This window comes from Megalopta genalis, chromosome 2, assembly GCF_051020955.1.
Source record: "Megalopta genalis isolate 19385.01 chromosome 2, iyMegGena1_principal, whole genome shotgun sequence".
Lineage (NCBI taxonomy): Eukaryota > Metazoa > Arthropoda > Insecta > Hymenoptera > Halictidae > Megalopta > Megalopta genalis.
This window is the reverse complement of record NC_135014.1, coordinates 38,697,559-38,725,517: the sequence shown is the minus strand read 5'-3', so window position 1 is coordinate 38,725,517 and position 27,959 is coordinate 38,697,559. Positions and strand designations below refer to the sequence as shown.

The 27,959-nt window shown below is 34.8% G+C and overlaps 1 protein-coding gene across 2 annotated transcripts in view; it reads right to left on the bottom strand.

Moving 5' to 3' along the window:
- The window catches only part of LOC117225525 (putative aminopeptidase-2), a 40,202-nt gene extending 14,354 nt beyond the window's left edge, over positions 1 to 25,848 (bottom strand). Inside the window, exons 1-15 of one of the 2 annotated variants that reach the window (XM_076519324.1) lie at positions 25,508 to 25,848; positions 19,791 to 19,912; positions 18,489 to 18,888; positions 17,340 to 17,510; positions 16,156 to 16,624; positions 14,836 to 15,074; positions 13,686 to 14,053; positions 10,586 to 10,866; positions 9,956 to 10,143; positions 9,341 to 9,508; positions 8,866 to 9,018; positions 7,732 to 8,349; positions 6,892 to 7,050; positions 6,136 to 6,607; positions 5,597 to 5,835 (exon numbers count right to left, since the gene is read on the bottom strand). In XM_076519324.1, coding sequence (XP_076375439.1) covers positions 5,597 to 5,835; positions 6,136 to 6,607; positions 6,892 to 7,050; positions 7,732 to 8,349; positions 8,866 to 9,018; positions 9,341 to 9,508; positions 9,956 to 10,143; positions 10,586 to 10,866; positions 13,686 to 14,053; positions 14,836 to 15,074; positions 16,156 to 16,624; positions 17,340 to 17,510; positions 18,489 to 18,888; positions 19,791 to 19,884 — 4,019 coding nt within the window. In that variant the 5' untranslated portion in view covers positions 19,885 to 19,912; positions 25,508 to 25,848. Of the gene's footprint in view, positions 1 to 5,596; positions 5,836 to 6,135; positions 6,608 to 6,891; positions 7,051 to 7,731; positions 8,350 to 8,865; positions 9,019 to 9,340; positions 9,509 to 9,955; positions 10,144 to 10,585; positions 10,867 to 13,685; positions 14,054 to 14,835; positions 15,075 to 16,155; positions 16,625 to 17,339; positions 17,511 to 18,488; positions 18,889 to 19,790; positions 19,913 to 22,403; positions 22,591 to 25,507 lie in introns of those variants that run through there. The other variant, XM_076519325.1, reaches the window with a different exon arrangement.
- Positions 25,849 to 27,959: the final 2,111 nt, after the last annotated feature.

The following is a 27,959-nucleotide window of genomic DNA, read 5'->3' as shown; positions in this document are numbered from 1 at the left end:
CCGTTGTCTGAATACATGTTTTGGCAGGCCCCCCTGCGTGCGACGAACCGTTTGAGTGCCGCCATGAAGGCATCCGTTGTCAAGTCGCCTGCTACTTCGAGGTGTACGGCCTTTGTCGCGAAACAGGTAAATACGGCAACGTATACCTTTATGCGGGTGCGATTTCGATGCCGTCGTTCCTTTATGTAAAAGGGGCCGCAATAATCGACACCGGAGTTCTGGAATGGTCGACTCTCGGTGACGCGTGCCGCAGGTAAATTTCCCATCAGGTAGTCGACCGTGGGGGGATTAACCCGAAAGCACCTTACGCATTGCCGTACAATTTTCCTGGTGGCATTCCTTCCATCGATGGGCCAATATGTTTGGCGCACGTCGTGCAAGGTTGCGGTGATGCCTGAGTGAAGACCCTTCGTGTGAGCGTCGCGGATGATTAAATCAGTCACGTGGTGACTCCTTGGCAATAGAATTGGGTGCTTCTGAGCGAATGCTAATGTGGAATTTTGGAGGCGACCCCCCACGCGCAAGACACCCTCGTTGTCGAGGAACGGGTGCAGAGGTCGAAGTTTGCTTCTGGGGTGTAATTCTCCGGATTTTAGGTTTTTTATGTCTTGTGTAAATGTGACTGACTGAACGGACCTGATGATGCGGATGTTGGCTTCTTGTAGCTCTTTGATGGTCAAGGGGCCTGTGTTGCGACGGGCAGGCACCAGACGTAGACAATATGCTACAATTCGCCGTAGTTTTTGGATGCAGGAATACCGGGTAAGCATGTCGTTGGATTGGTTGATTGCGGTGGCGAGGCACGTGATCTTTTTTGTTTCTGGTACGTCGTTTGAATGGATGTATCTCGAGTTGGGCCATGTGGCCTCTGTTTGAGAGAGCCATTCTGGTCCGCATCGCCAAAGTGCGTTGTTGAGAAATTTCCCAGGCGTGATGCCTCGAGAAAGTAGATCGGCCGGATTATCCCTCGATCTGATGTGGCGCCATGACGAGATGTCGACCTTTCCTTGAATGTCGGCTACGCGATTCGCGACGAAGGTTTTTAAGGTGGACGGTGGTTTGTTTAACCAGTTGAGAACGATCGTCGAATCGGTCCAGAAAACGGTAGCGTGGATGTCTTGTGTGATGGCGTCGCGAACTGTGTCGTAAAGTGACGTTAGGAGGACGGCGCCGCAGAGTTCCAAACGCGCGAGCGTGACGGTCTTTAGGGGTGCGACGCGGGATTTTGCGCAGATTAGGCTGGTCTGGATTTGGCCGCGTGCATTGATAGCCCGTGCGTATAGACAGGCGCCGTAGGCCCGTTCGCTTGCGTCACAAAACCCGTGTATCTCGAGCCTTTCCGCGCTCCTGAGACTTACGTGTCGACCGAATTCGATTTGATTCAGTTCTTGTAACGACCTCTCATATTCGGTCCATTCGGTATGGATGTTGGCCGGCAGGGATTCGTCCCAGTCAATCTTCAATTGCCAGAGTTGCTGCATGATAATTTTGGCGCGTATTGTCACGGGTCCGAGTAATCCCAATGGATCGAATATTTTGGCGATGGTTGCTAGGATGTGACGTTTGGTCACCTTGTTGGTTGTGGCTGTCTGTACGGAGTAGCGAATGGTGTCGTGCTCCGCGTCCCATGAGATGCCCAACGTCTTCATCGCGGTTGCATTGCCCAGGATCTTTGGATGGATAAGATCCGTGTGCAGTCCCGCGAGAAGTTTGGGTTCGTTGGAGGCCCATTGTCGAATGGTAAGACCTCCCTTTCGCAGTAACCTAGTGATTTGCCGTTGGATGACCTGAGCCTCTTCGATCGTGTCGGCACCGGTCAACAGGTCGTCGACGTACAAATCACGTTTGAGGATTACTGATGCTGTTGGTGTTGCGTCCTGCTCGTCGTCTGCCAGCTGGTGTAAGCATCTTATGGCAAGATATGGTGCTGAGGAGAGTCCGAAAGTGACAGTATTTAGCTCGAATGTAGCTATTTCGCCGTGCCTGTCTCGCCATAAGATGCGTTGGTATGCACGGTCGTCCGGTCGGACAATGAATTGCCGGTACATCTTTTCGATGTCCGCGGTTAGGACGACTGCGTGCATTCGAAACCGAATCAACAAGGTGAATAGGTTGTCCTGTATGGTCGGACCGGTCAGTAGAGTGTCGTTCAGTGACAGCCCGCTGGTAGATTTGGCGGCCCCGTCGAAGACCACGCGAACCTTCGTGGTCGTGCTTGAGGGTTTTTCAACTGCGTGGTGTGGTAGGTAGCATCCGGGTGTATCGACGGTGTCTACCTGTGTCATGTGCCCGAGCGCGAGGTATTCGTTGATTACTTGGTGGTATTGTTCTCGTAATTCGTCGTTCCGCGCTAATCTCCGCTCGAGTGCCAAGAAGCGTTTGAGGGCCATCGACCGAGAGCCTCCGAGCTGCTCCCTTTTTTCGTTGAAGGGTAACGCGACCATGTATCGTCCGGACGCGTCACGCTTGACGTTGTTGCTGAAATGTGTTTCGCACTCCTGCTCATCGAGTGTTGGATGGTGCCTATGGGGTCCTTCTTCGACCTCCCAGAAATTTTGTAAATCGAACTGTATGGTGGTGGAAAACGTGTTGCGTGTTGTTCGCGGCGTAGGGATCGGGACGCTACCTCCAATGACCCATCCGAATTGAGTTTTTTGGAGGATTAACTCGTCGCTGGGTCGTTTGGAGATATTGTATTGCCCGATGCTGAGACAAGACAGCGCCGGTCCGGTCCCTAGCAACATGTCGATTCGTTCTGGTCGATGGAAATTCGGATCGGCTAATTTGATGTTCGGAGGTATGCCTAGTTTCGCTCGGTCGATTTGCACGTCGGGTAGCGGGCCTGCGATTCTCGGTATCGTCAGGAAAGTCAGTGTCCGTTCGTAGTTCGTAAGTCTCGATCTAATGGTTGTTGTGACCAATTGGTTGGTGATGGTGTTCAATTGGTTTAATGCCTCTATTGTCGCGGTTTGTTGTTTCGTCGGTAATCGTAAATTTTGCGCTAGTTCGTCTGTCATAAGATTCGCGTTAGAACATGTATCGATCAATGTTCGGCATGGAACCGGTTGTCGATCGCGATCTAACACGTAAACTGTGGCGGTTGTCAATAAACCGTTCGTCTGTCCGTCCGAAATGAGGGTTTTGAGTCGTTCTGTTCGCATGTCCATGGTCGTATTGTTTTGTCATTCGTCCTTGTGAGACGCGTTCCCGGATGCCGCGTCGAGGTGCAATTTGGTGTTGTGCTTGCCATTGCACACGCGACACCGTCCCGCCTTGCACTCTTCGGGTGCGTGGCCTGGCCACAAGCAATTTTGGCACAATTTGTGCGTTTGTGCGGTCGCGATTCGTTCTTGTGCCGTCATGGAGCGAAATTTCGGACACGCGAACGCCGCGTGGTTATCGAGATTGCAGATTTTGCACGCTCGTGTCGAGGTTGCGACAAATGTCTGTCGTCGAGGTGTCTGTGGGGAGGTCGGAGGACGTCGTCGAGGTGTCTGTGGAGAGGTCGGAGGACTCCATCGCGTCTTGTTGGGCCGCCGATATGTGTTCGCGGCAATGGGCTCTCGCTCGTGATTGGTCCTAGCCCTTGCAGTCCCGATTGATTCGGCCGTTTTGCAGCTATGAGACGCGTTTCGGAGATGTTTGAATACCGCGTCGACATCCGGCATGCGAGTGTCGGTGAGTGTAGTCTCCCACGTTTTACGAATCTCGGGATTCATTTTTGAAATTGCGACGTTGGTGATGAGATCGTTCGCAATGTTTTCCCACGACCGTCCGAGAGCTTGTAATGATCGGATATGCGACTGCATATGATTGACAAGATCGCGGATTGAATCGGCCGAATCGTCTGGCATCGCGGGCGTATCTATCAGTAGCGACGTGTGCCTAAGTACGAGAGCGCGCGTGTTGTCGTAATCTTCGACCAATTGGTGCCACGCGGCCTTGTAGTTGTCTTCACTGATCGTAAGTGACTCGATCGCGGATGCTGCCTTTCCGGTTAGTGATAGTCGCAAATAACTTAGTTTCTGGATGTCCGTGAGACCTGGATGTGCATGAATGATGTTCTTGAACGCATCCTTAAATGTAGTCCACCTTTCAAGACTACCGTCGAATTTGGGCAGATCTATCTTAGGCAGATGGATTCCGAATGTTGTCCCGGACATGGTAGGTGTGGGAGAACTGATGTTGCCTCGAGTGGTGGAGACCGATTGTAAGTCGGCCTTACCTAATTTATCTAACAACATGACCGTGTCGTATGTTTCTGTCGTCGACTCGCGTTCGGCTTCGATTTCGTCGGAGTCCTCGTATTCGTGGAGTTTGTTTTGTATATCGTTGAAGCTGTCGAATTGGATCCGCAACCGTTCAACCCGATTCCGGAGTTTGGCGCGTTCAACGTCGGAGTCGCGAAAGTCGGTCACAAATTTCGACAGGTTGGTCATTTGCGATTTGAAGACGCGGCGCTTCATTTTGAGGTCTCGGATAATTGGTTGAATATTGTCGTCGGTTGCCATTTTAATGCGCGTCGCGGACGGGACTCAGTGGGAGTAGATAATAAGAAAGGATTTGACTGACAGTTCAGTAACAGGCCTACCTTGACTGCGTTCCGGTTGCTGCGTGTTGTCTTCGGCTGAGCGTGGTCTGACTGGACTGCGGCTCAGGGTGGCTGTTGCTTGGCTGGACTGCCCGTTGATGTGGTGTGCGGTCTTTCTTGGGTTGTTATCGAGTACGCGCACTGTTGTCACCACACAGATCACTAGAATCCGGCTCGAAGGACCATGAATTGACTCGGAGACGTAAGAAACGCGCGGGCGGTGAAATGAACCCTTCCGGGGTTGTAAGGCCCGGATTGCACGGTGGACGCGTATATTCTTAAGTCGCCGATTGATTGCCCGCCAAATTAATCTTGGGCGATCGGATTCAATGTTCGACTAGTGGTTGCGCGTACTGTTGCGTGATTTGAAAGAATGAGGGCTTGTGCCTTATGAATGACTGCTTGCGGGATGACTGCTCGCGTGTACCGGGAGAATTGCAATAGACCCTTTTTCGGGTTTGCTCGGCTATTTATGGGTGGTTCCTCGTCGGAACTTGTCCTGGAGGGGGTAGGAAGCTAGTCGCTGGGTCGTGGAATCTCTGCGACCCTGGTTCATCCCCTGGAGATTCCGTCAGGTCAACCCAGGTAGCGGGCCCCGTCGCGCGCTCGACGTCGGCTGACCCTTCGGAAATTCCGGGTTTATGAGACCTTATGGCAGTCAAGGAAACGGCTTATTTACGATGAGTAAAAGGAAAGAAAAAACGTCTGCCTTGTGATTTGTGCCATGTCCGGATGGCATCCGGACAATCTGGCCGCCAAATGGTTGTGAAAGTGTCCTTGACTGCAGCCTAACTATGGTCACGTCCGTGTCGTAAACCCGGTCGCAAAGACTCCACGTGTTTGTTCCTTCGCGATGGAACACTAATTATTTACAAATATTTCTATATTGTAGACGAAGTCCACATCAAATAATATGTTATTAATGTATAGAATCTTTCGTATAGAGACAATTGGACATTACTTTGTTTTAAAGTCAATATACAATTGAATTCATTTACAACTTACTGTTTGTTGAGGTATTTCGAGAGAGCCTGGTAGAATACTACATCACCGAATGACGCCCTCACCATTCGTATCACACTAGCAGCTTTAGCATAAGATATTGTATCAAACATTCCTTTAATTTCTGTTGGACTATCTACATCATGTGTCATGGGGTGGCTGGTTATAGAACTGTCTACACTAAGAGCTGTGTGAAGGTGGTCTACTACGAACTGAGCATCAAGAGACCAATCTATCATTACCTATTACAAACATTTTCTTTTATTAGTTATAGTGATACTAATAAACAGCAAATACTTATATTCATTAATACGACCAATAAATATACTAATCATTATTTTCAACAGCTAGTTGTTTGAAGCTTATGCTTTACTTTTGCTCAATCATAATTCAAAGGGCTAATTTAAGTGTCTTATGTTAAACGATAAAAGTAACCAAATTGAAATTTTTTCGAAATACAAAAATAATTCTCAAATTCTTCGATTAAATTCAGATTCTTTCTGAAATCATTTCGAATATGAATCAATACGTTCGATCCTTACAGTTGCAGTTCCGAGATATTGGAAATATCTAGCAAAACCCTCGTTCAACCAGGTATATTTCCACCAGGCAGGGCTGACCATGTTTCCAAACCATTGATGTGCGATTTCGTGCGATATAACATTAGTTATGGCCTGCTTCGATGGCAGTGTGGAGTTACGATCCGAATATAACAAGTTCCTTTCTTTGTAAGTTAGTACGCCCCAATTTTCCATTGCACCAGACACAAAGTCTGGTAGCGCTACCATCTCAAGCTTTGGAAGTTGATATGAAATATTTAGGTTGTTTTCGTAAAATTTCACAAGTGGCTGCATCACTGACAAGGCGTAGTGTGCTTGATGAACTGCATTTGATCTGGCCCAGACTGTGTACCTTTCGTAACTAGTTACACCTTCGAAATCGGAGACGACTAGGACCACCAAATAGGTGGACATTTTCGGCGTTTCTTTGAATGTTATTGTTTTCTGATTGTCTCTACAATGCAACAGAGAAGTTAAATGATATTTATCAATGAAAAAATTAAGTATCCATAAAAATATAATTATCTCAAGAATAAAAACTGCGTACATAATTTGATAGCAGCTGCTTTAGCAGCTACTGGTCTACTATAACGAACTATTTCACGAAATTGAGAGATCAATTGGGAGATCAAAATGTAAAGTTTTCCAAGCGATCCTATTTCGAAATGGAATCTTAATAACTTTTAGAAAGTAAAACCGTTGTTGATATTTGCAATTTTAATAAAGGAGTTTACATACGGGTGTCTGATTACAGTGTCCATCTGTGTATTACTAATTGCATCGTATCCTTCTTGTACAGTGACCTTCATCTTAAATGTCGCTTTCAAAGCTGGCTCATCAAAGCAGGGAAATACTGTTCTAGCATATACTGGCTCCATCTGAGTAGTGGCTAACCATCTGGCAACCGAAGAAAGAGATTACATGTATTCTATATTCCATATTATTCGAAAGGCATAGCGAATATTGTTCTCTTGCCTCTTGAAACTACAATAGAACCTTCTTTATATTAAGGCAGCATGTAAATGATTACATATGGGAATTTTCCCATTAAAAAACCATTTTCCTTCTTTTAATGTAATTTAGTATTCGAGATAAAATGGGGTAAAATGACTATACGTAATGCAATACGTGTATAGGTAAGTCCATTCATAGAATACAAGATATGGCAGACAATAATATTCAGTCATGAATAAATGTGAAACTGCAGAATCAAGTAAACTTGTTCTGCGTTCAGAAGAGTGTCAAGATTTTCGAATATAATACTTTATAAATCCATTCCACATTTAAAATGAATCATATTCTTAGAAACAAAGAACGATGAAGAGGTAAAATGACGGATGAGGAAATATCTAAGTTATCTCGTTGTAAGCATTGTGACGCGTAGTTTTATTCTTTATATCCCCTCTTATATTCCCTGATTGGTCAGTGTTTTTCGATAATAACTCGTTAAAAAATCCGGCCAGGACATTTTCGCTAAAGAAAAAGTGTCTTTCAATGACCCTAGGTATAATCCGTTGCATTTGATTCGAACATTTATGGAACAGCTTAGTTTAATATTGTATATAATTAAATCATTACCTTATCTCGGAGTCTGTCGTATACCAGCTGCGGTAAAATCCTTTTCCTATGTCATTTATCATGCCGCTGAACGGAATATGAATGTTCACAATCTCTCCGACAGTCAACTCCTTTCCAAGTTTCAGTTCTAGGAAATCGTAATCGTAGGTTGTCACTATATCCACAATGTCAATCGTACTATCCCCAACGGAGACTCTCACATTTTCTTCCACAATTTTCGTCAAACAATGCAAAACAATGGTGTTTGTTCTTTGTTTGACCTCTGCTGTAATGTCGACTTCTCCTTCGAATTTAAACGTATCGATAAATGGTTTCATATGGATCGAGTATGTCAATGGTACTAAGTTTTCTGGCAAGCGGTAATCTGATAATCTTGGATCGGTGCCATTTTCCTTGTTATAGTTTCTTATCCAGGAAATTATATCGTTCTTGTACTTGTCAAACCAAAGTAATTCATATTTTGCAATTTCAAGAGATTTATTAAGAGAGCTCAAGATGTCTTTGAATTCCGATTGGTGAGTCTTGATTAGATTCTCGAATTGATCAACCGCTTTCTGCGTCGAGAAACCTTGAGACGCTGTCGACAAAATGCTAGCGATGTTTTCCGTTCCATTGTAACTGCAACAAATGCGGCGACATTGTAAATAAATGCAGTAAATAATATTTAGTTCCTTAAGATCCTGACATCTTGTAAAATGTAATTATAACATTCATCAAAATAAATAGACTAAAATACGTTAATAAAAGTAATTAGAAATTATGTTTGCGATTATTAGATCGGAAATCTTTTAATACACTCTTACACGAAAGTATTCAAACAATAAGAAAGATATACATTGAAGGGAAAGAATTGTAAGTAAAGTGGTTTCATAACTTGGTCTCTTTAAATAAATGTAAAATATTGCTGCAGCGCAAGTCGTATGAAGCATTGGCGCTATAAAATATCTTGTATTTAATTTAACTTAAAGTTGTATATACAGTGCTACGAAATATACTATAAGCAAGTTAAAGGAAATAAATTCTAATATCTCGAAGTTAAAATTCAAAATATTGGGATCGTGAACATGAAGTTATGAAAATGTCGACTTGTACAAGAATGTGTTTCTACTGTTTTTTTTTTACACCAATACGTACTATTCAGTAATCTTTGTATGGTGCTTCTGGACGAAGTCCAAAATGTACACTGCGCCATTGTAACCGGAACTGGAAATAGCAGAGAATACGGAAGTACTGTCCTGCCGACGAATTCTGCTCTTTTCGAAATCCATGACTGCATTTAACAGGTATCTGGAAATATAAAAAACATTCAATGACTCATTTATTGCAGACAAGTAGAAAATGTTTACGAAAACGGAATTTGGTTAAAAAATGATCAGGAATTAAAATTAGTCGATAACTTATGTTTTTCGTCGATTCTAATTTTTGTTATTTTGGTGAAATATCGAATGATTGTGTATAACACATTCGAATATGTTACAGTATTATATCATTCCTAGATTCTGAAAGTTTAATAAATATACTTTCGAATTATATTTTCAGCATGTTCTATAGATTCAATATTTATCTATGGTCCACAGTTTAATCACAAAATGACACTTCTGAGTTTTACCTTTCCCGAAGACTAGAATCTTGCGTGCAACCGAGAGCTTGCATTATATCTGACTGTTCAGCAGCTGAATTTGAATTGAAATATTGGTTCCACAAGAATTCCCAATCATCTTTCGTTCCATATCTAATTCCTGTGCAGAAGGCTACGGCCCTTTGGTTCGGTTTAACACTGCGAATAAAACAGAATCATATACAACAATTAAACATATTCAACATTAAACTGAAGAAATGTTTTACAATTTACACAAGTATTTATAACAAGTGAGACTGTGTGTTCTAACAAATATGTGTTCTAAGTTTAGAACATGAACATATATGTAAATTGGATTGTTCCATAATTTTGTGTGGTTCTCTATGAAAATATTCATTATTTCATGCAAACCAGAGTCAGAGAAAAATTTATTTTACGTAATGTAGCTTGTGATGCAAGAAAAATAGAAGCATGTATTGTTAAAATACGTTAATTTCAACATGTTCTCGTACTTCACAATTTAACAATTTAACAAATATAATAAACAAATACAATCTAGTCATGAGTGTATTTATTTATCGGAATGAAATAATTTGATCAAATAGTCTACTGTGTATTGAACAAGAAAATGATGTATTTTCTTACCTTAATTTATTACTTATTTTCCATTGTCGAAATTCTTCTATGAAATATTTTGTGCATCCCTCGTGACCGTAATTGCAAGCCCATTTATTCAGTTCACTTCTCAATAATACCGTTAATCTGTCGTCGTTTGAACGATCCACGTAACCAAGATTTTCATATATATCGACAATGAGTGATAATACAAAACCCTGCAATGATTTATTAAAGAAATCAGCGTTACTTTCAAACATAGACGTATACAATCATATAAAATTGAATTACACATTTAATGAAAGTTATATTATTATATGATTAATATTTAATAATATTCGTATTAAATTAAAAATACATATTATAGTGTAGTATATAACATATTGTTTATATTGCAACATTGTAATATTTAGCGCATACGACAAATAAACAAAATAATAAAAATAAAAAAACATGAATAAGAAATAAAAGATTAAGAAATTATAAAAGATTAAAATTAATATTTTCGTTGACATAATACAAAAAAAAATCTTTATCGTACGTTAAGAAGATTTACTACACCCAAGAATACGCATCTCTCTAACATGTTTCTCAATTTTTGTCGGAAAATGCATAACTGAAACGTATGTAGAATTCTAATTAAATAATTTGTAAACGAACCTTAAATTCTTCGTAATATTTGTTGTTACCAGAAAATCGCCGATCGAGATAAGTTAATCCAGAAAACGCAGACTTGAAAGGCAAATAATTCGTTTCGTTTTTGATGTACTGTAAGCCATCCAAAGCCGTTTTATATTTCAAGAAACCAGCTCTTGCCAAATTCAATAAATCGTCAACAATAGCTGCTCTGTTAACATCGCTTATGTTTTGGTAATTCTTGCTGTTCAAAACGTCGAGGATACGATACCAAGAAGCATTATCGTAATTTACCCGGTAGAAACCTGTGAAAATGATCAACAATTAGTACAATTATAGTGAAATATTTAAATAAATGTTTAAATCCGTTTACACACAGAAAACCCATTATGAGATCATATAGGAATTCGCATTGTTTTAATTAATAATTGCGTAGTCAGAAGTTCTTTAATTCTGAAAAATCTTTTCCTAAGAAGATTTTCCTTAGATTTTCCTAAATCTAAATCTTTTCCTATATGTCTAGGACCAGATGTCTTTTATTTATATTCTCGTATAGTAGAATTGTAAAGTACATAATCTTGTGAAGACTTAAAATTTCTAAATTAATCTCTAAAATAAATTGTTTAAAAAAATTAATTTACTGTTCCGTTCTTGAAAAAATGTTTGTAATACAGAAACAGTATAAGGATACTATTACTTTACAAAATTTGACTTCTTGCACCAATTGAAATTTTGGAATTTTTGAACAAATATTCTTTTAAAATTTCAGCTTTTCTATTTCGAAAGCAATTTACCAGTTCATTTCTACATCATCCCTTAATCAAGTTTGTCGAAAAAATTAAAAATCCAGCTAGATAAGTGAACTGAATGGTGACACTGTTTATCAAACTATTTATAGTTGCATTCTAAAATTGTCGAACAAAATTATGCGATCAGAAGTGTTCTTTAACCGCCCTCGTTATCACGTGCTATTTAAAAAAGCAGCAATTTTAGTATTCATAATTAACGTACTTAAACGCGATCATTGATAATTTCTTTGATTACCTTCTGATTCATTACTACTGGTGACTGTAACTTGATTTTAATGGATGGTTAAGGTAAAACCAATTAACAATAATGCAACACATAAAGTATTCATGATAGAATATGAACGATTTTCATCGGCTTGTTTTTTCGCTACGTTAACTTACATAATTTTGATGATCCGTTTGAAAGCAGTCATAATGATTAGACTAGAAAACGAGGACTACTACTACTGATTTTTTCATTGCTTATATATCACTAAACTTATCGAGTACTTACATTTGACATTTTTTTACAAGAAGTGGGATTTGTAGTAACCTATAAAAATTCAAGAGGAATACAATGGCTTACTTATCGAATGTTAAAATCTAGTTTACGTAAATGAAAAGATGAGTACATTTTTCATTAAATGACATGAATGTTTTTCAGATGTTTGATCGAATCTTCCTAGATAGTAATTGATTGGGATAATTAAAAAAATTAAAAAAACATGAAGTCACAAGGAAAATTTAATAAAATGCTGAAAATTACGTCTAAATCGTTGAGCGTAGTCACGCTACAGGCACTGAAAGATATAATAATTATCTGTTTTTCAATCTTTAGATATTAACAGTTCGCACCAACGTCAACTGATTTCCATGAAATTTTCAGCATATATGAATTAAATAATAATGTATGGATAAAATAATTGTTTTCCTATCGTTGTAAAACTAAAACATATATTCAATGCATTAGACACGCGATAATAATATTTTTTTGTAGTGCAAAAATTTGATATACAGTTTATAACACTTCAAATATATTTTATTGATTTTTCTACATTACTATATTTTTCAAAATCACGTAACATGGTACTATTAACATTCCGTAGCTGACTCGAGCATGTTTCGTTTCTCATTATAGATTTTGAAGAATCGATATTATATAATTTATCAATATGATTCATGTATTATCTAGAGACTGAAAACTAGTATCCAGATGAGTCTGATTAATTATCAAAATTTGATGTCTTCAGAGTACATTGTCTAGTTATCACGTATGTAACTGATAGGAAATTAATATAACTTCCTAGTTACCTCTAAGATCATATGAAGTACATAATATTTTTAGCAGAAGATCTTGTGATAAATAATGATATCATGAATAAATACGGAGCCGGAAATACGCATTCACAAACATTCACTTCGAAAAGAGATATAGATATGGTCTTGTGTTATCGCTGTATCTCAACTTCTGGTAAATGTCTGCAGGACACATAAGTTTGTGATTACAAAATGAACTTCATTTTACAATAAAATATTTTTACTTATTAAGGAACATTTAAAGAACATTTCTGTACTATATAAACGATCTAATACTACAAGATTTTTAAAAGCTTAGTATCTGAAAATATTAAGCTTCATATATAATTTTATAATTTTACTATTTTTATTAAAACTAAAGTATCGATTCAACAATAATAATTAAATATTAATTTAACATTAAGTGATATTCAATTTTCTCTAATATTATTTTATATTATCGAGAAAAGGTTAAAGGAAAATAAAAATAAGATAAAAGTAAAAATTTTAACCCTCTGTCGTGCCCAGACAGCAAATTTTTGTCAAAATTCGCATCTACATACTTTATTACACAAAAATTAGAATTAAGGATTAATTAATTAATTAAACGATTATTCAGTTTAAAACTCTAATAGTGAGGTTTGTAGTATGAAAATGTGCGTGCCTGATATATGAACAAGTGAGTGAGTACAGTGAAATTATAAATGTCAATTGGTTCGAGAATATTGATTAATTGTTTAATGGAATTGTATCCGAATGTTTGTACGAAAATATAACTATTTCACTTCCAATTCTTACAAATGGAAAGTAGAAATGCTATTAGACCTTATTAATTTCTACAGTTTTTAGCATTTCAAAAATCTACACACGTCGTAAATGCATAAATATCTGCAGTCTTATAAAAAACGTCGAACTATGCTCTACAAGGTTTTCTTCGAACAGTACGAAATTCTTCTGAAGCAATTATCAGTAAAAACATTTAATAAAAGACATAATAATAAAATTGCTTGAAATAAAAAGAAAATTAATAAGCTACTCACCAGCTGATTGGACATTCAGTACTACCCATTCATGACCAGTTCCCAAATCAAGGGTGTCCTGCTCTTTGCTAATCCAGCGTGTCACATTCACATTATTGAAATTCGGATTGCTTTCGCTGGCCCACGTGATCGGTATCCACCATGTCGAATTTATTGGAGTCGCTTTCAAATTTCTCAACAGGAATCGGTATTGCCAACAGTGGGCTTTACCATTTTCAATGACGACATTCAGTACTGGAAATCCGGCTTGTGTTGTCCAAGTAGACATAATTTGGTTCACTGGAGCAGCGAGTTGCTTGTTTTGCCGATTGACTTCGTTTTGTAATTCTTTCCACAGATTCTCAGGTTCTGCGACTTTCTTTTCTTTGCTGCAATAGATGTATATCATATTAGGTTCATTTATAAAGACGGGGAGAAAATAAGTTACTTTTTACGTAATGCATGCATTCGTTTGTTAGTGGCTGTCACGGACAACGTTGTATTCGTACATGCGAATTGTATAACAATAGTAGAAGAGTTACTGTGATAAGAATATTTATAAGAAGTTATATAAGAATTGTTAATGATTATCTAATTTTTAATAATTAAATCCCGCGCAAAGATGTCGCGTAAGTGCGTGGGTGTGCGTGATCCGAGTGCGAATGCGAGCGCGTGTTAGATCGAATGCTTAGAAGAGACAGTGTGATTGGTAACGACACAGGTGCGAACGTTAAAAAAGAGCCACGTTTCTATTTAATTTATATTTGTTATAATTGATATAAAAAATCTTTATTTCGGATGAAGATCCGTAGTCTACTAATAATATTTGAATTATATTGCTGTGTTTGAATTATATTTCATTTCTCCTGACGCATTCAGGAGAAATGTAATTACTAAACAGCGAATCTTTTTTTAATTTCATATCCCGTTAGCGTTTTTAGATAAAATTTATATAAAAATTGAACGGATACCACCAGAATTAGTTTTTCTAATTAGAAGAATCATCGTAGAAGAGCTAAACTAAAGATGTCATTCATTTCAGAAGATACAAACGCGTTTTAGTATTTCAGAAATTTGCACATGACATAAATGCATAAAGATTCGCAGTCTAGTAATGACAATTATCAATAGACTGCATGCATTTCGTAATTGTAATAAATGGTCGTATTACTTGTTCTGCAGATAATTTCGTAATCCCGCAACGAATATATCGTTACCGAAAACAAGACTCATCATTCGCACAATGCTTCCTCCTTTGTTGTACGTAATAGTATCCCCAATTCCGGCTAGTTGTGCAAAACTTTGAACATTTCTAGTCATTGGTTCAGATGATTCGAGACCATCAGCTGCCATACCAGTTTGAATCTGTTCTACAACAAATTGTTTCTCCATGTTCCACGATTTCTCGACCTGTAACATCAATTACAATCTGATAACAAGTGATGCGAAAATATTGAAATCATTACAATCATTAAGAAAATTGATACCATCGAGATGATTCAGATAGTCAATGCTGAGTGTTTACTATATGTTAGGATTACTATCATCAAAAAGTTTATTAATTAGTTTTACATGGTAGACATTCACGTGTTATTTGCGTCTTGTTTTGTTTGATGTAATCAAAGGGAATATGCAATTGTTAAGATCATTCAAATATTTTAATTGCCAAAATATTTAAGATAGCGCGATTTAAATTGTTGAAATAGTTCAACTTATGTCTCAGTATCTACAATACGAATATAATCTGGAATTTTTATATTTAAAATTAATGTAACTCATTGATTAATTTACAATTAAATAATCGGTCAAATTTATGTAATAGTGTATATTATTTATTCCACGACCGAAGGAATTGTTTTCGTTGTATATTTCTTTTTATCGACTAAAAATGAGCAATTCTCTTATCGAATTTTCAATTTCCGATTAGTGAAACCCACCAGCAATGATAATCGTTAACGGTATTTGATAGGATCTCCAGAAAATTAGCTGTAACTTTGTAACTGATATATACTGTTAGTAAACAAATGACAACAACCTCTTTAAAATAAATAATTTTACATGCGAAAACATTTTTAAAATAAAGTCTCTGAGTTTTTCAGAGAGAATTCTCGTAAATCATTTTATTTTCGATCGAAAATATATTGAAAATAAGCACAACCCTTTGCGTACATATTATTATCGCTGTATAAGTATTGCAATTTCAGTTCTATCTTCATCAGCAGTTATAACTGGACTGTGGATATTATACAGTTATGGCAAAAATGGTTAAGCAAAATATAGAACGGTAAATACATCAGAAGAATGTAACTATCTTGTTACACCATTTTCAATTTATTGAAACTATTGAAAGAACAAGTACCGCTTCAACAAATTCTTATTCTGTACAATTGATGCGAACAATTTTTATTTTGCGTAAAGATCCGCAGTCTAATTACAGCGAAACAGGAAGTTAATGTTCATGTTGAGTTTGGTTAGAGAAGCAAGAAATTACCTGAGCAGTTGCGAAATATTCAAAATACCTAGCGAATGCTTCGCTCAGCCACAAATAGCTCCACCATTCAGGTGTAATTTGGTTTCCAAACCACATGTGGGCCAATTCGTGAACTATCACCGAAGCAACGCGTTGTTGTGCAATGTCGGAAGACGTGCTCTGATCGTACAACATTCTCGATTCCCGGTAAGTGATCAAACCCCAATTTTCCATCGCACCAATCGCAAAATCAGGCACTGCCACCATATCCATTTTTGGTAGTTGATATTCTTGTTGGAATAAGTCGGAGAGATACCGGAGGGCATTCGGACCAATCGTGGCAGCGTATTTTGCTTGATCTATGGCATCCGACCTAGCCCAGACACTAAAGTTACCTGTCGTCAGATTACTGAAATCTGAAACTGTGAAAGCCACCAGGTACGTAGACATGGGAATGCTTTCAAGGAATATATCCCAAACCATTCCGCCACTGTAACAATGAATGCTTGTATTGGCAATTGATTTAATATATTTTATTAAGTTGATAGGTTTATAAATTTTCGTGCGAAAGTAGACAACACCTTTATATCGTATTCAACATAATTTCATACAATTAGTGCGTGTCTCGTGTTACGCAGAGTGTCCCAGTTAAAGGTGGCCACCTAAATATCTCTGTTATTTTTGGAGATATTGAAAAACTTGATGAACACTTTATTTAGTTTTTTACTTAATTTCTCGAGGTTATTTCAAGTTTTTTAATGGAATGCTTAAAGAAAATTTCGTCAAAATTTTCTTGTCTTGCATTAACGTATTCTAACATAAAAGATACATTCGATGCTTGTTTCATAAAGTCAATCGTTTAATAGTTATTTGAAACAGCATTTATTGCTGGACACTCTGTTAGCCAGGTTTCTCGCGGAAATGAAATAAAATGCAGGATAAATTGAACTTACACCATCTTTTTTTGGATCGTGTGTGCTTAGGAAAAACAGTAGTAAGATTCTACGTATGTATAATTATATAGTTTTTAGGGACAAAAAGATTATTAGAATGTTCAAGAATGTTATCTGTAGAATTCGAAAATTCTATTTCTAATACTTCTTCTGCAAATTTTCTCCAGTTCTTTTATCGAATATATAAAAATGTGATGAATACAAATATGCAGTGGTCTGGATGTCTCAGAATCGATTAGAGCAAGTACTTACCTTCCGATTGGTGGGGTTTGTGCGCTTTCATCGCGCGGCATATTACTCAGGCTTAAATACTCCTTTGGTCTTAAAATTTTGATTTTAAATGTTGCCTTGAAGCTAGGTTCGTCGAAGCATGGAAAAACATGTCTTGCATGTTTTGTTTGGAATTGCGTCGAAGCTAGCCACCTACGATGTTTGTAATGTATTAATATTTTTATAAACAACGCCTTATAGTGGTATCTTTTCCAAAAAGAGATGAACAAAATGCAATTTTTTGATCTATACTTCTATCTATCAAATGTCGTTTGACTTTTTCAAATATTGTGGCTGCTTGCTGAGATATACAATATACGATATATATACGTTAGAGTTCAAAAGTATTCGACAATAATTATCTCTTACATTCCGTTCTTTCACCTCATTATAATGTATTTCATATGGTTATTTTTAATTTTGCTCAGGTATGCACGTTCATTTGAATAAGCTTGAACCCGTCGAGATTGGCCACTTAAAATTGTGGAGCGAATTAGATAAAACTATAAATTTCTAACCCTTCCCATTTGAATAACGAATAACGAAGTTCATCACTAAAAATTGCTACATCATTTTTTCAAGTAATTTGTACATTATTAAATTGGTCTATATTTAATGAATCGTTAAAAATGTAAGTACTGTACATGCAAATAAGTTCAATCTGATATGCATGCAATACAAAAATAATATGAGATCAGAATCAGAACTACAGTTAGAAGGAATATTTTAGTTTTGAAGTAAAAACAGCTTCGAGCGCAAAAGGTTAAAATTTTTAAGTACAGTTGATGAAAACAATCCAATATAAACAAAGAGACAAAAGAAAGGAATATTCAAAAAGATATTTAAAAAGCTTGTCATCTGTCATTAGCTTCGTTTGAAAAAATTACTATAACGTTGCAACTTAAGTATAGCTTAACAATCTATAAATATTGCAAACAAAAATTGTAGTAACTTCCATCACTGCATTCGACGCATCAACTTGTTTTATTTTGACAAACAATATATTGAGGTGTTATTTATTCACAGAATAAAATTCAGATATATTGAACAGCATTTCACCAGTTAGGGCTTAACTATAAATATTAATGTTTATTCGTAATTATTGATCAGACAAATTCGGTATAATTTTACCTAACTTTTCCTTTCGAATCGATGTACGCGCTTTTGTAAAATCCAATCATATCATTCCGGAGTGTTGCGAAATAATTGAAGTCCAGAGTTATATTTGATCCTTTTTTCAAAATATTCTCCAACTTAATTGTGTATTTTTCTGTTTTCATGTCATGTTTTACATCTGATGGATTTAGTTTTACCGTATTATTTAATGTTACAGTCATAAGGTCTATAGTGATGTTCCCGACATTTAGAATTATGGTATCAGTTTCTTCTTGTACAGAAGCCTCTATGCTTGAGATCCCTGTAATTTCAGTGTCACCTTCCATGGAAGGGATTAGAGCAATGGAATAACTATTAGGAACGATCGCTTTTGGCAGTCGAAAGTACAGGACCTCATTGTCCTCCACCAACGTTCCTGCAGAATGAAAACAGTATTAAAATCGAATATTAAAATGAGCACTTTATATCGCCATTCTTCAATATTACACTTTAATCGTATAATTTAATATTCAGGCGAGTATAAATATTGTTATGTAACTATCTAATTTATGATAATTAATTTTAAGTTTCATATATTTCATTAAGGGCCTAGAAAAGCTAATGTGACTAGAAAGAGTACATTGAAAGAAGATTTTAAAAATGATTTATAAGTAAAATTATAAATGATCCTAACCATACTGAGTTATATTTTTGTCAGAAAGATCATTTGCAGGGTAAATTGCAAGTTCGCTCTTTCTTTCATCAGTTTTCTTTTAATCTTTTTACTATTTTCACTATCTTTTACTATCTTTTTATTATTTCAAGTTCATTTAATTTACTCAGTTTTGTCATAAATCCATAAAATACGCAGTCTAATAATCAACTTATTAAGACTACTTAAAAACGAAATAACTTTCTATTTAAATCTATTGTCTAAATACAATATTCTTCCATCTGTCTTCGTTATGAGTCATCAGTATAATCATAATTTCAAAGTTATGTTCGACATACTTCATAATTTTAAATACATTTTTCTCGATTTCTAAGATAAATGTGCAGATTCTTTTCTATGTCAGGAAATACAAGATCTTCAGTAACGGTTAAAAAATTATGCGTTCGATTTTGATTTCCATAAGATTTTATTTAAGTTAAAGTACTTTTTTATTAGGGATCGAAGTTAACGTTCAAATGTACATCTCAATTAGAATCTAGGCAATTAATTTTTTAATTATTGAAAAATTAAGAGAAATAAGAGTGGGCAAACGTTTTAAATGTTACATGTTTCCTTTAGCGATCTTAGCGTATTGTGTAATACATTTAGTACAATTTAGTATGTACCTGCAGTATTGTTGACCAGATCGTTCGCTTCATGACATCCTGCGTAGATTAGAATAAGAAAAATGGCTAATTGATCCACACGAACGAAATTCATGATGTTCCGTCAGTGCTCGCTCCGTTTGCTAAATTGAATTGATTGACAAATAAATATTTGCATATTTAACAGAAATTAGTAATAATTAGACTGCGGGTCTTTATTCAAAATAAAAATTGTTTTACAAGAAAGAATTGTTTTACAAGAAACAGAAATGAAATAGACATTTCTTTCTGCTCTGATTGGTTCTAATAAGTTGGAATTAATACGTTAACATCCGTAAACCCTTTTAATCTGTCTACTACTTGTGAAACAGCACCTACTCATTTTTATCACAAATACATAATAAAGCCCGCAGTCCATATGTAGTATATGGCAAATTACTATCATAATTTAAAAATAAGACGCAAAATTGATATATCTCATAATACGTGAACCTTTATCAGCGATATATGGTACGTGACATTGTGTACTAATCGCTAGACTGATAAGAGTTAATAATACTTTGATTCTTTAAATATAAACAAAAGTATAGTATAAATTTTCGTTAATATTCAATAAGTTTCATTTTTTAACAATTGAGGCTTCCATTAATGCATTCATTTAATGAATGAATTAACTTTCATTATGTCTTTCGTCATGTTACATGTTTTTTGTCTCAGAAAACGAATGTAAATTTCCTATATATATTTGATAATCACGAATATGCCATTACAGTTTATTGAATCATTCATCAATAACATAGAAATTGCAGTAATAACTTCAAATCGTGTTTTGCGATATGTGACCTAGTTTTTGAAACTTTCTCTTATAATTTAAATCAGCGTAAAAAATGCTATCAAAATAAATATTTTCAAAATTTTATCTGAGAAATTACTGATAGTTGATTTTTGTCTGGTCAGCCTCCCTTAAAGTTTACATTGTACTTAACTTTATATTCTTCGTACATTGAATGAAATACGCGCATATTACCATTAAATAATTGAAATATATCTACTCATGTAGGTAAAAATATAGCATTTTGCATTTCAGCATTATTTCAGAAATTCCATAGTTTTGCATTCAAAACGCTATATCTACTCGAAACGTGATCTGGAAGATCTAATATTTTGAATTTTGAGGTTTTAGAGAGAGAAACAAATTTTGTACAAATATGAAAGTCTAAAAATTGAATTCTGGCCATAAATTACCGCTTTCCTGACCACTGTACCGATGGCTTAAGTTGCCGTTTTCATGGTTTAAGCAAAGAGGACATCACAAAACTACAAAACCAACAAATTAGGTGGCAGTGGTATTATTCCATAGGCGATAATAAGGTACTATGAAAAAACATTTACGAAGTTCATTCACACCAATACGAAGAATACAAGACCAGATATAGATATCATCGATGAGCAACTGGGAAAATATGTTCGTATGTATATGCCCGTTTGCATAACTAAAACAACCTTCATCTTTCAACATGATGACGCTGCTTTGTATAAAGGAAAGATTGTGGAAGATCATTTAAAAAAGGAATCGATATGTACTATATGTACTATATGATTCGTTGACCTAAATGTTACAAACAATCGTCGAAAGACACTGTCTAAAAAAGTATACATCAGAGAGAAACAATTAGCATTAGCTCGTTATACACGAGCAATTAAAACAGTATCTCGAAGGAAAATGGAAGTGTGAAAACAAAAAACAATTACAAAATTGAATGAATTAAACAGGCTCTTAGAGGTTATAATAAATAAAACTGACAGTACATACTATGAACGGATAATAAAACTAACGTAGAAGTATTTAGATTTTATAGGAACACGTCACCTCTTTTATACTTTTCTTTGTGTAGAAAAGGAGGTGTTATTTTTAGTTTTATTGGTCTAGTTGCACTGATATAGTTTCAGTGTTTACGTCAACGGAATCCTATTTTAATATAGTAAGCTTGAACACATCGTGTTTGTACATTCCGTTATTCTCTTTTACCATACATAAAATGAATAAAGATATCCTATTTCGAAGAAAGAGATAATGACCTTGAAATTTCGTGAAATGTGATAAGAAAAAAATCATCACGGCAATAATTGTTTTTTCTCTTATACATTCTCTCATATAATTAAAGACAATGAAGGTATTTTAAGCAAAAATGTTAAATGGCTCATTCTGTATAATGAATTTAAACAACAACTATATTTAAAAATCGCTACGAGAGATGACAAGTATGTCCATTGAAATAGAACGTTATGGTATTACAAGAGAACGTTTTGATGACTTTGTTGAGTGAAACTGTCACTTTCAAGATACATAAAAATGAAGAATTGTTTTCGTACTTCGTGTTTGCGTATATCATATTTTAAAAAATAATATTTCTGTCCTAAATGTACATGTATATGTACATGGCGAAATGTTAAAAAGACGAATGAAGTAAATTATACAAAATTACTATAAATTAACTTAACTTTAAATTATTTTATCAATAAATTTGGTCAGTAAAAACGATTCACGTGTTCGTAAACGATAATACTCGCACTTGACAGTGTGTTGGTGTTTTTAACGATTAGGCTTAAGTATTATAGGATATGCATACATACGGTGTGCCAAAAATTTGTAAGATAACACTTGGGCTGATGATAAATCTACATCCGTGAAAAACATTCGAGGAGTCTAGATTAAAATCCATTGAAGAACTTTGATTACAAGAATAATAGAAGTCATTATCTAGACGATAGCTTGCAAGTTTTGTACGAGAAGGAAATGTTGATGAGCATTGGTATTTAAATATCCAACCATCTACATAAATGTGTTCTTGGTTTATCAGCCATCAATATCAATACACATGCCACACATCTTTTTATCGCAAACTCGAAATCGTTCTTCGCTTGTTATTGAAGCAGATCAAATAACGCGTTTCTTTTCTTTTATCGTCTATCACTCCATTATAACACACCGGAGATTTCGTAAGGATTGCATTAAAATCGTCAACGTTATTTCGTCCGAACGAAAAGCAAATTGAACCGATAACAGTCACACTCGACAAACAGATTACTCGACGCTGACTCCGAACAACGGCGATACGTATTTATTGACTTCTGTGCATTGCCAATCAAATGTATTCGTAAGATGCACATTATAAGCACCATGACCTTTTGACCGTAAAAATACAGCTATTGAGATTACACCACAGTGCCTTCTGTTACTTAACCAGATCTCTATCATCCTATATTTCGTGGCATCTAACTGTATAACTGAAATTAAAATAGAGTATTTTATGAAAACATTTAACAAAGAAAAAGTTGACTTAGAAAACGCGATTTACTAAATATTATACTGCGTATTGTAACAGTGAAAGAATAATGTGTACAAGATTAATTTAACTTTCTGAATTTAAACAACTCTGAATTTGTTTCAATCAATTTTTGTGGATTTGGAGATAGGGAAAACCTATGCAAAGTGATTTCAATATATTTCATGTAAATAAATTGTTAACTTTTAATGTTAATTTCGCACTATTTTAATCTTACCTTTTCTATTTTTTTTTATTTGTCATATGCACTAAATAAAGCAACATTGCAATATAAACAATGTCTCATACGCTTCACTATAAGAAATACCTCTAATTTAATCAAACATATATCTGTAAAAATATCAAATTTTACTCAAATATTTACGATATATAAAGTTTCATAACTTTTGTCGGTAAGTGTATATGAAGAATACTGAAAAAATCAAAATATTGTTACATATTTCGAATGTGCATATTGCTATAATTTAATGCCTATATAGTGCATGCGGAATAAATACATTATATGATTTCACTAAGGAATATGATGTATGTTATGTGTATTTAGAGAGAAAGGAACTTCTACGTCTCTTGTTAGCACAAGCTACTGTAAAGATAACATAGCATCAGCTTACGTTCGTTTTTATCGCGATTTATGTATCTTTCATTTACTTCATATCATCTGTTATAAAAATCGTTATTTTACAACCATTTTCACGACGAGTAGTATTATTGCCGAAATTGGGCTGAGATTATAGCATAAATTGTGCTTAACATCTATAAATAGTAACCAGCCTTGAATACAGAAATAGCATTTTCATTCGTCTTTATTCTAATGGCAAAAAGTCCGAAATGGATTTCTTGTATCTACGGTTAAGAAATTGTTACGGTCAATACTGTAATGCTCATAATTGAAATTCTATTTAGTACTATACATACTACATATATATTTTCCATAATCGTATCCGAGTTAGTATAGCAAAGATCGACATTTAAAAGTTTCATTATCATAACTACACTTGCCGCAGTTCAAAAATATCATGTATTATTTTTGCTTGTTCCACAAGCCTTTGTTTTAACACAGTGGAAATTTGGCAGTTGGATATTCTTAACTAGTTGACTGGTCTTTAAAAGAGATCTCCTTGGTACATGAACATTTATTTTTCACTTAGCAATATCTTGAAAATTTGATTCACTAACTGGTTGGGGATCCCTAGATTCATCCAAGAACAATAAATTCACTTTGCTAGAATGACAACTTAACCGTTTGAGTGCTATCCCGTGTTCCTAGTGTTCCCAAAAGCGCGGGAAACGAATTATTGATGCAAATCGTTTTCTGACAGAGTAGCTTTTACAAGCAAAATTCATCCATTTGTAAATTAAATTCACTTCTTTGCAATTATTTATAATCAAATTTATATTAATTTCGGAAACGGAATGATATTTTATAAATAATTGTTGAAAATTAATAAAGATTATTTATTTGTAACAGAATTAGTGTTTGGTGCAAAAAGGTGTATATGATCTGCAAAAGGATTAGTTTTGAGTGCAAAATTTGTATCATTCTAGATAACGGTTAATAGAAAAATGCCATCATGACTTATTAATAATGATTTACTTATTATATTGAGCGATCAAATAAAAATGATATTGTTGTGAAAAGAAAAGCTCTCTACTCCTCTACTCTACTCTTTACATGTTTAGTATAAAAATCAAAGGAGAACGATCAAGCTTACCCACATTCGAACATAGTTTCCGAATAGTGATGATTATAGGAATTTCAAGTACAATAGATTAGAACTTCAGTAACAATGTTGTTTATGCGTGTATCGTACTATCTACCCTATTTCTAGTCAGGTATTTCTAATCTATTTCTAATCTAGTCAGGTATTATAATAGATTTAGTTTTGTATAATTTTATCTAATAAAGGTCCAATATAGAATATTTTCTTAATTCTTTTTATTGGTCAACAATATAGTGTTTTTCTACAGTTTATTGATTAATTTCTCCCATATTAATTTTGACAACTAATCTTCTTTTTACTTCTGTTTTGGTACATTGGTCATTGATACATAACTAAATAATATTTCATATTTATAAAACATAAATATGGTTAGAATATTACGTAAAAAAGAAGATCAACAATCATTGGCATTATTATTCGAATAACTTTGCAATCGCTATTCGAATAATTTATTCAAATAAATGGATAGAATAATTTGTTATGAGTAATGAATAATTGTTATTAGAATAAAATATGTTAGTTGTTATTTTTTATATTTATCTATAATATGTTATTTGAAATCAATTTAAAAGATAATCGAAATTGTTTAGTGAAAGTTTCGAACTAATGCTGTAGCATTCTAGCGAATACAGCAGATTTAATGACATAAACAACATTAGGAATGACTTACATTGTCGAATAACTTATCTTCTAATTTCTGCTACAGTCTGCGCCACACCGTTTGAAGAATCATGTTCTCTTTTATGGAGAAATTAACATCACTATTAATAGAAATTTGTTGTTCTTAAGAGTATTAGAAGTCACCGACGATCAGGACACTTGTCACGATTGTTTTACTGCCACGAACTACTGATCACTGGTCACATTAGAGCTCGCGATCGATTGAAATACGATTCTCTATCGATGTTGTGTATCGCGTAAAAGAAAAACTATTGTGCGGAGGATAAGTTGTGTGAAGCGAGTATCTTGATCACGTGCGCTATGCCCACTGAATCGCTACTCCTCCTTTCGATTGTTTTTGCTGTACATTTAGGATTAGTACCAATGTTCGTTATCTTATCAGTACCTTAATAACAGCATTCAACCTTCTTTTCATTATGGCACTGTAGCATCAACGTTATCCATAGAAATTTACTTATGTTAGTCTTTCACTTAAAGTTCTAAAGGACTATGTGACGTTTTACAACGACCGAAAAGATATTTGAACAAAGAGGAAAAGTGAAGTGATATGCAGCGATATCACAACGATAAAATTTCTAGTGCCAGCCGAACAAAGATAATATTTGTCAATCATTTCAAAATACGTGTAAATGGAAGAATGTATATATATAATATAATATTCTGGAACAACTTATTCAAAAAATTATAATTCGGTATATCAAACATTTTCGAACTGCGTAAGTAGAAATAAACACGCGAATTCTGTGAAATTATTACATAAAGTAAATGTTTTTGTTGCATATACTTTTGATAAATAAGAATTATGTTATTATTTCCCTCTCCATTTCTCAATACTATACATATTATTTATTTATTATTATATTCCCAATACTATACAATATGCGTGCTATACATACAGGATGGTCTGCGCAATTGCTTCTAGTCATAACTTCGTTATTAATGCATTTACGAGAAAATGTCAAAGGCATATAAATATATAAAATTGTAATTAATACAAGATTATAGTATATAATATATACACAAGGTTATCGAATATAGTATATACACAAGTTTACGACAATGTGGCGACACAAATTAATGCATTTACAATTTACATTTATATTTACATTTACAATTCATGAACGTTATGCAAGAGTATAGACCGGTGTGCAAATTACTTGAAGTAAGACTCATAAATCTATACTACTGCTATCCATTGTTTCTTTTCAATTTTAAAATTATGTTCGCCTTATACAACGTTAATACATAATATTACATATGGAATGTGTAATTGAATGTGTCATATGATTTCAAGAAATGATTGTAACAGTTTTATCCAAGAAAAGTATAATAAATTTGTCACATTTGAAACTTACTGCTGAATTTTTAATGATTGAGCTGTGAGCAATTATTTCAATGATCAGTACATTTCAGAAACATTTTCTTAACAAATTCTAAACTAAATTACAATTAAACTGTCGATACATAAAGCGTTTAGCAATTAATGATAAGAGCAACAAGAGCGTTTAGCAATTAATGATAAAAGCAACAAGAGCGTTTAACAAATAATGATATGATGTTGCTTGTAATGTTATTTTTATTTGTCTTCTTCTTTATTCATATTAATTCGTCTATTCTTAATGGATTCATTACATCTGATTTTCCATTTACACGATGCGTTGGTGCCAGTAAAAAGAGTGCAGTACATATAAAAAAATAGAAACTGTGAGAATCTGATGGAAATAATAACTGCAAGTAATAATAATAAAACATGCTAATCATTAAATAGAACTCTACTTAATGGTAGTAGAATATCTTTTCTTTTAAATATTAGTTTCATATAAGTTTACATGTATGTATATACAATATTCATCTATGTATATATAATATACGTACACAATATACGTATAGCATAATTCAATATGCACTACGTATGCACTTGTATATGCATATGTATCCTTCTTAATGAAACTAACGCGTCACCGATAAGACAGAGGACACTATTCGTAACCACTTGTATAGTCATTGTAATAACTCATTCGTCTCTTTATGAAGAGCTCAGATATCGTATACTGGATGTATTTTTTGTGGATCAAGACATTTTTTATTGATAAAGCATTCCGTTATTGAAGCAATATTTTATTCATTGGCTATCAGTTAATGAACATATTCTTCTACATCTTTATATTCTAGTATTTTTTGACAATTAAGTATCAAAAGACTCAAATGTCTTAGGTTTTCTATTCAAGGAGTAATACTGATTGATTTCTGAACCCATCGTATACGTACAATTCTGATCACCTTAAATGCCTCCGTTATTTGTGAAAATACTGAGAAATTTTCTATAAAAATATTGCCGTAACAATATTTTTGTAGGCGGAGAATTTTGGAATATTTCAAGATCACTTTGATGTTTTTACATTATTTTCTGAACGTCACTGAAATTAGTTCCATCATCGGCT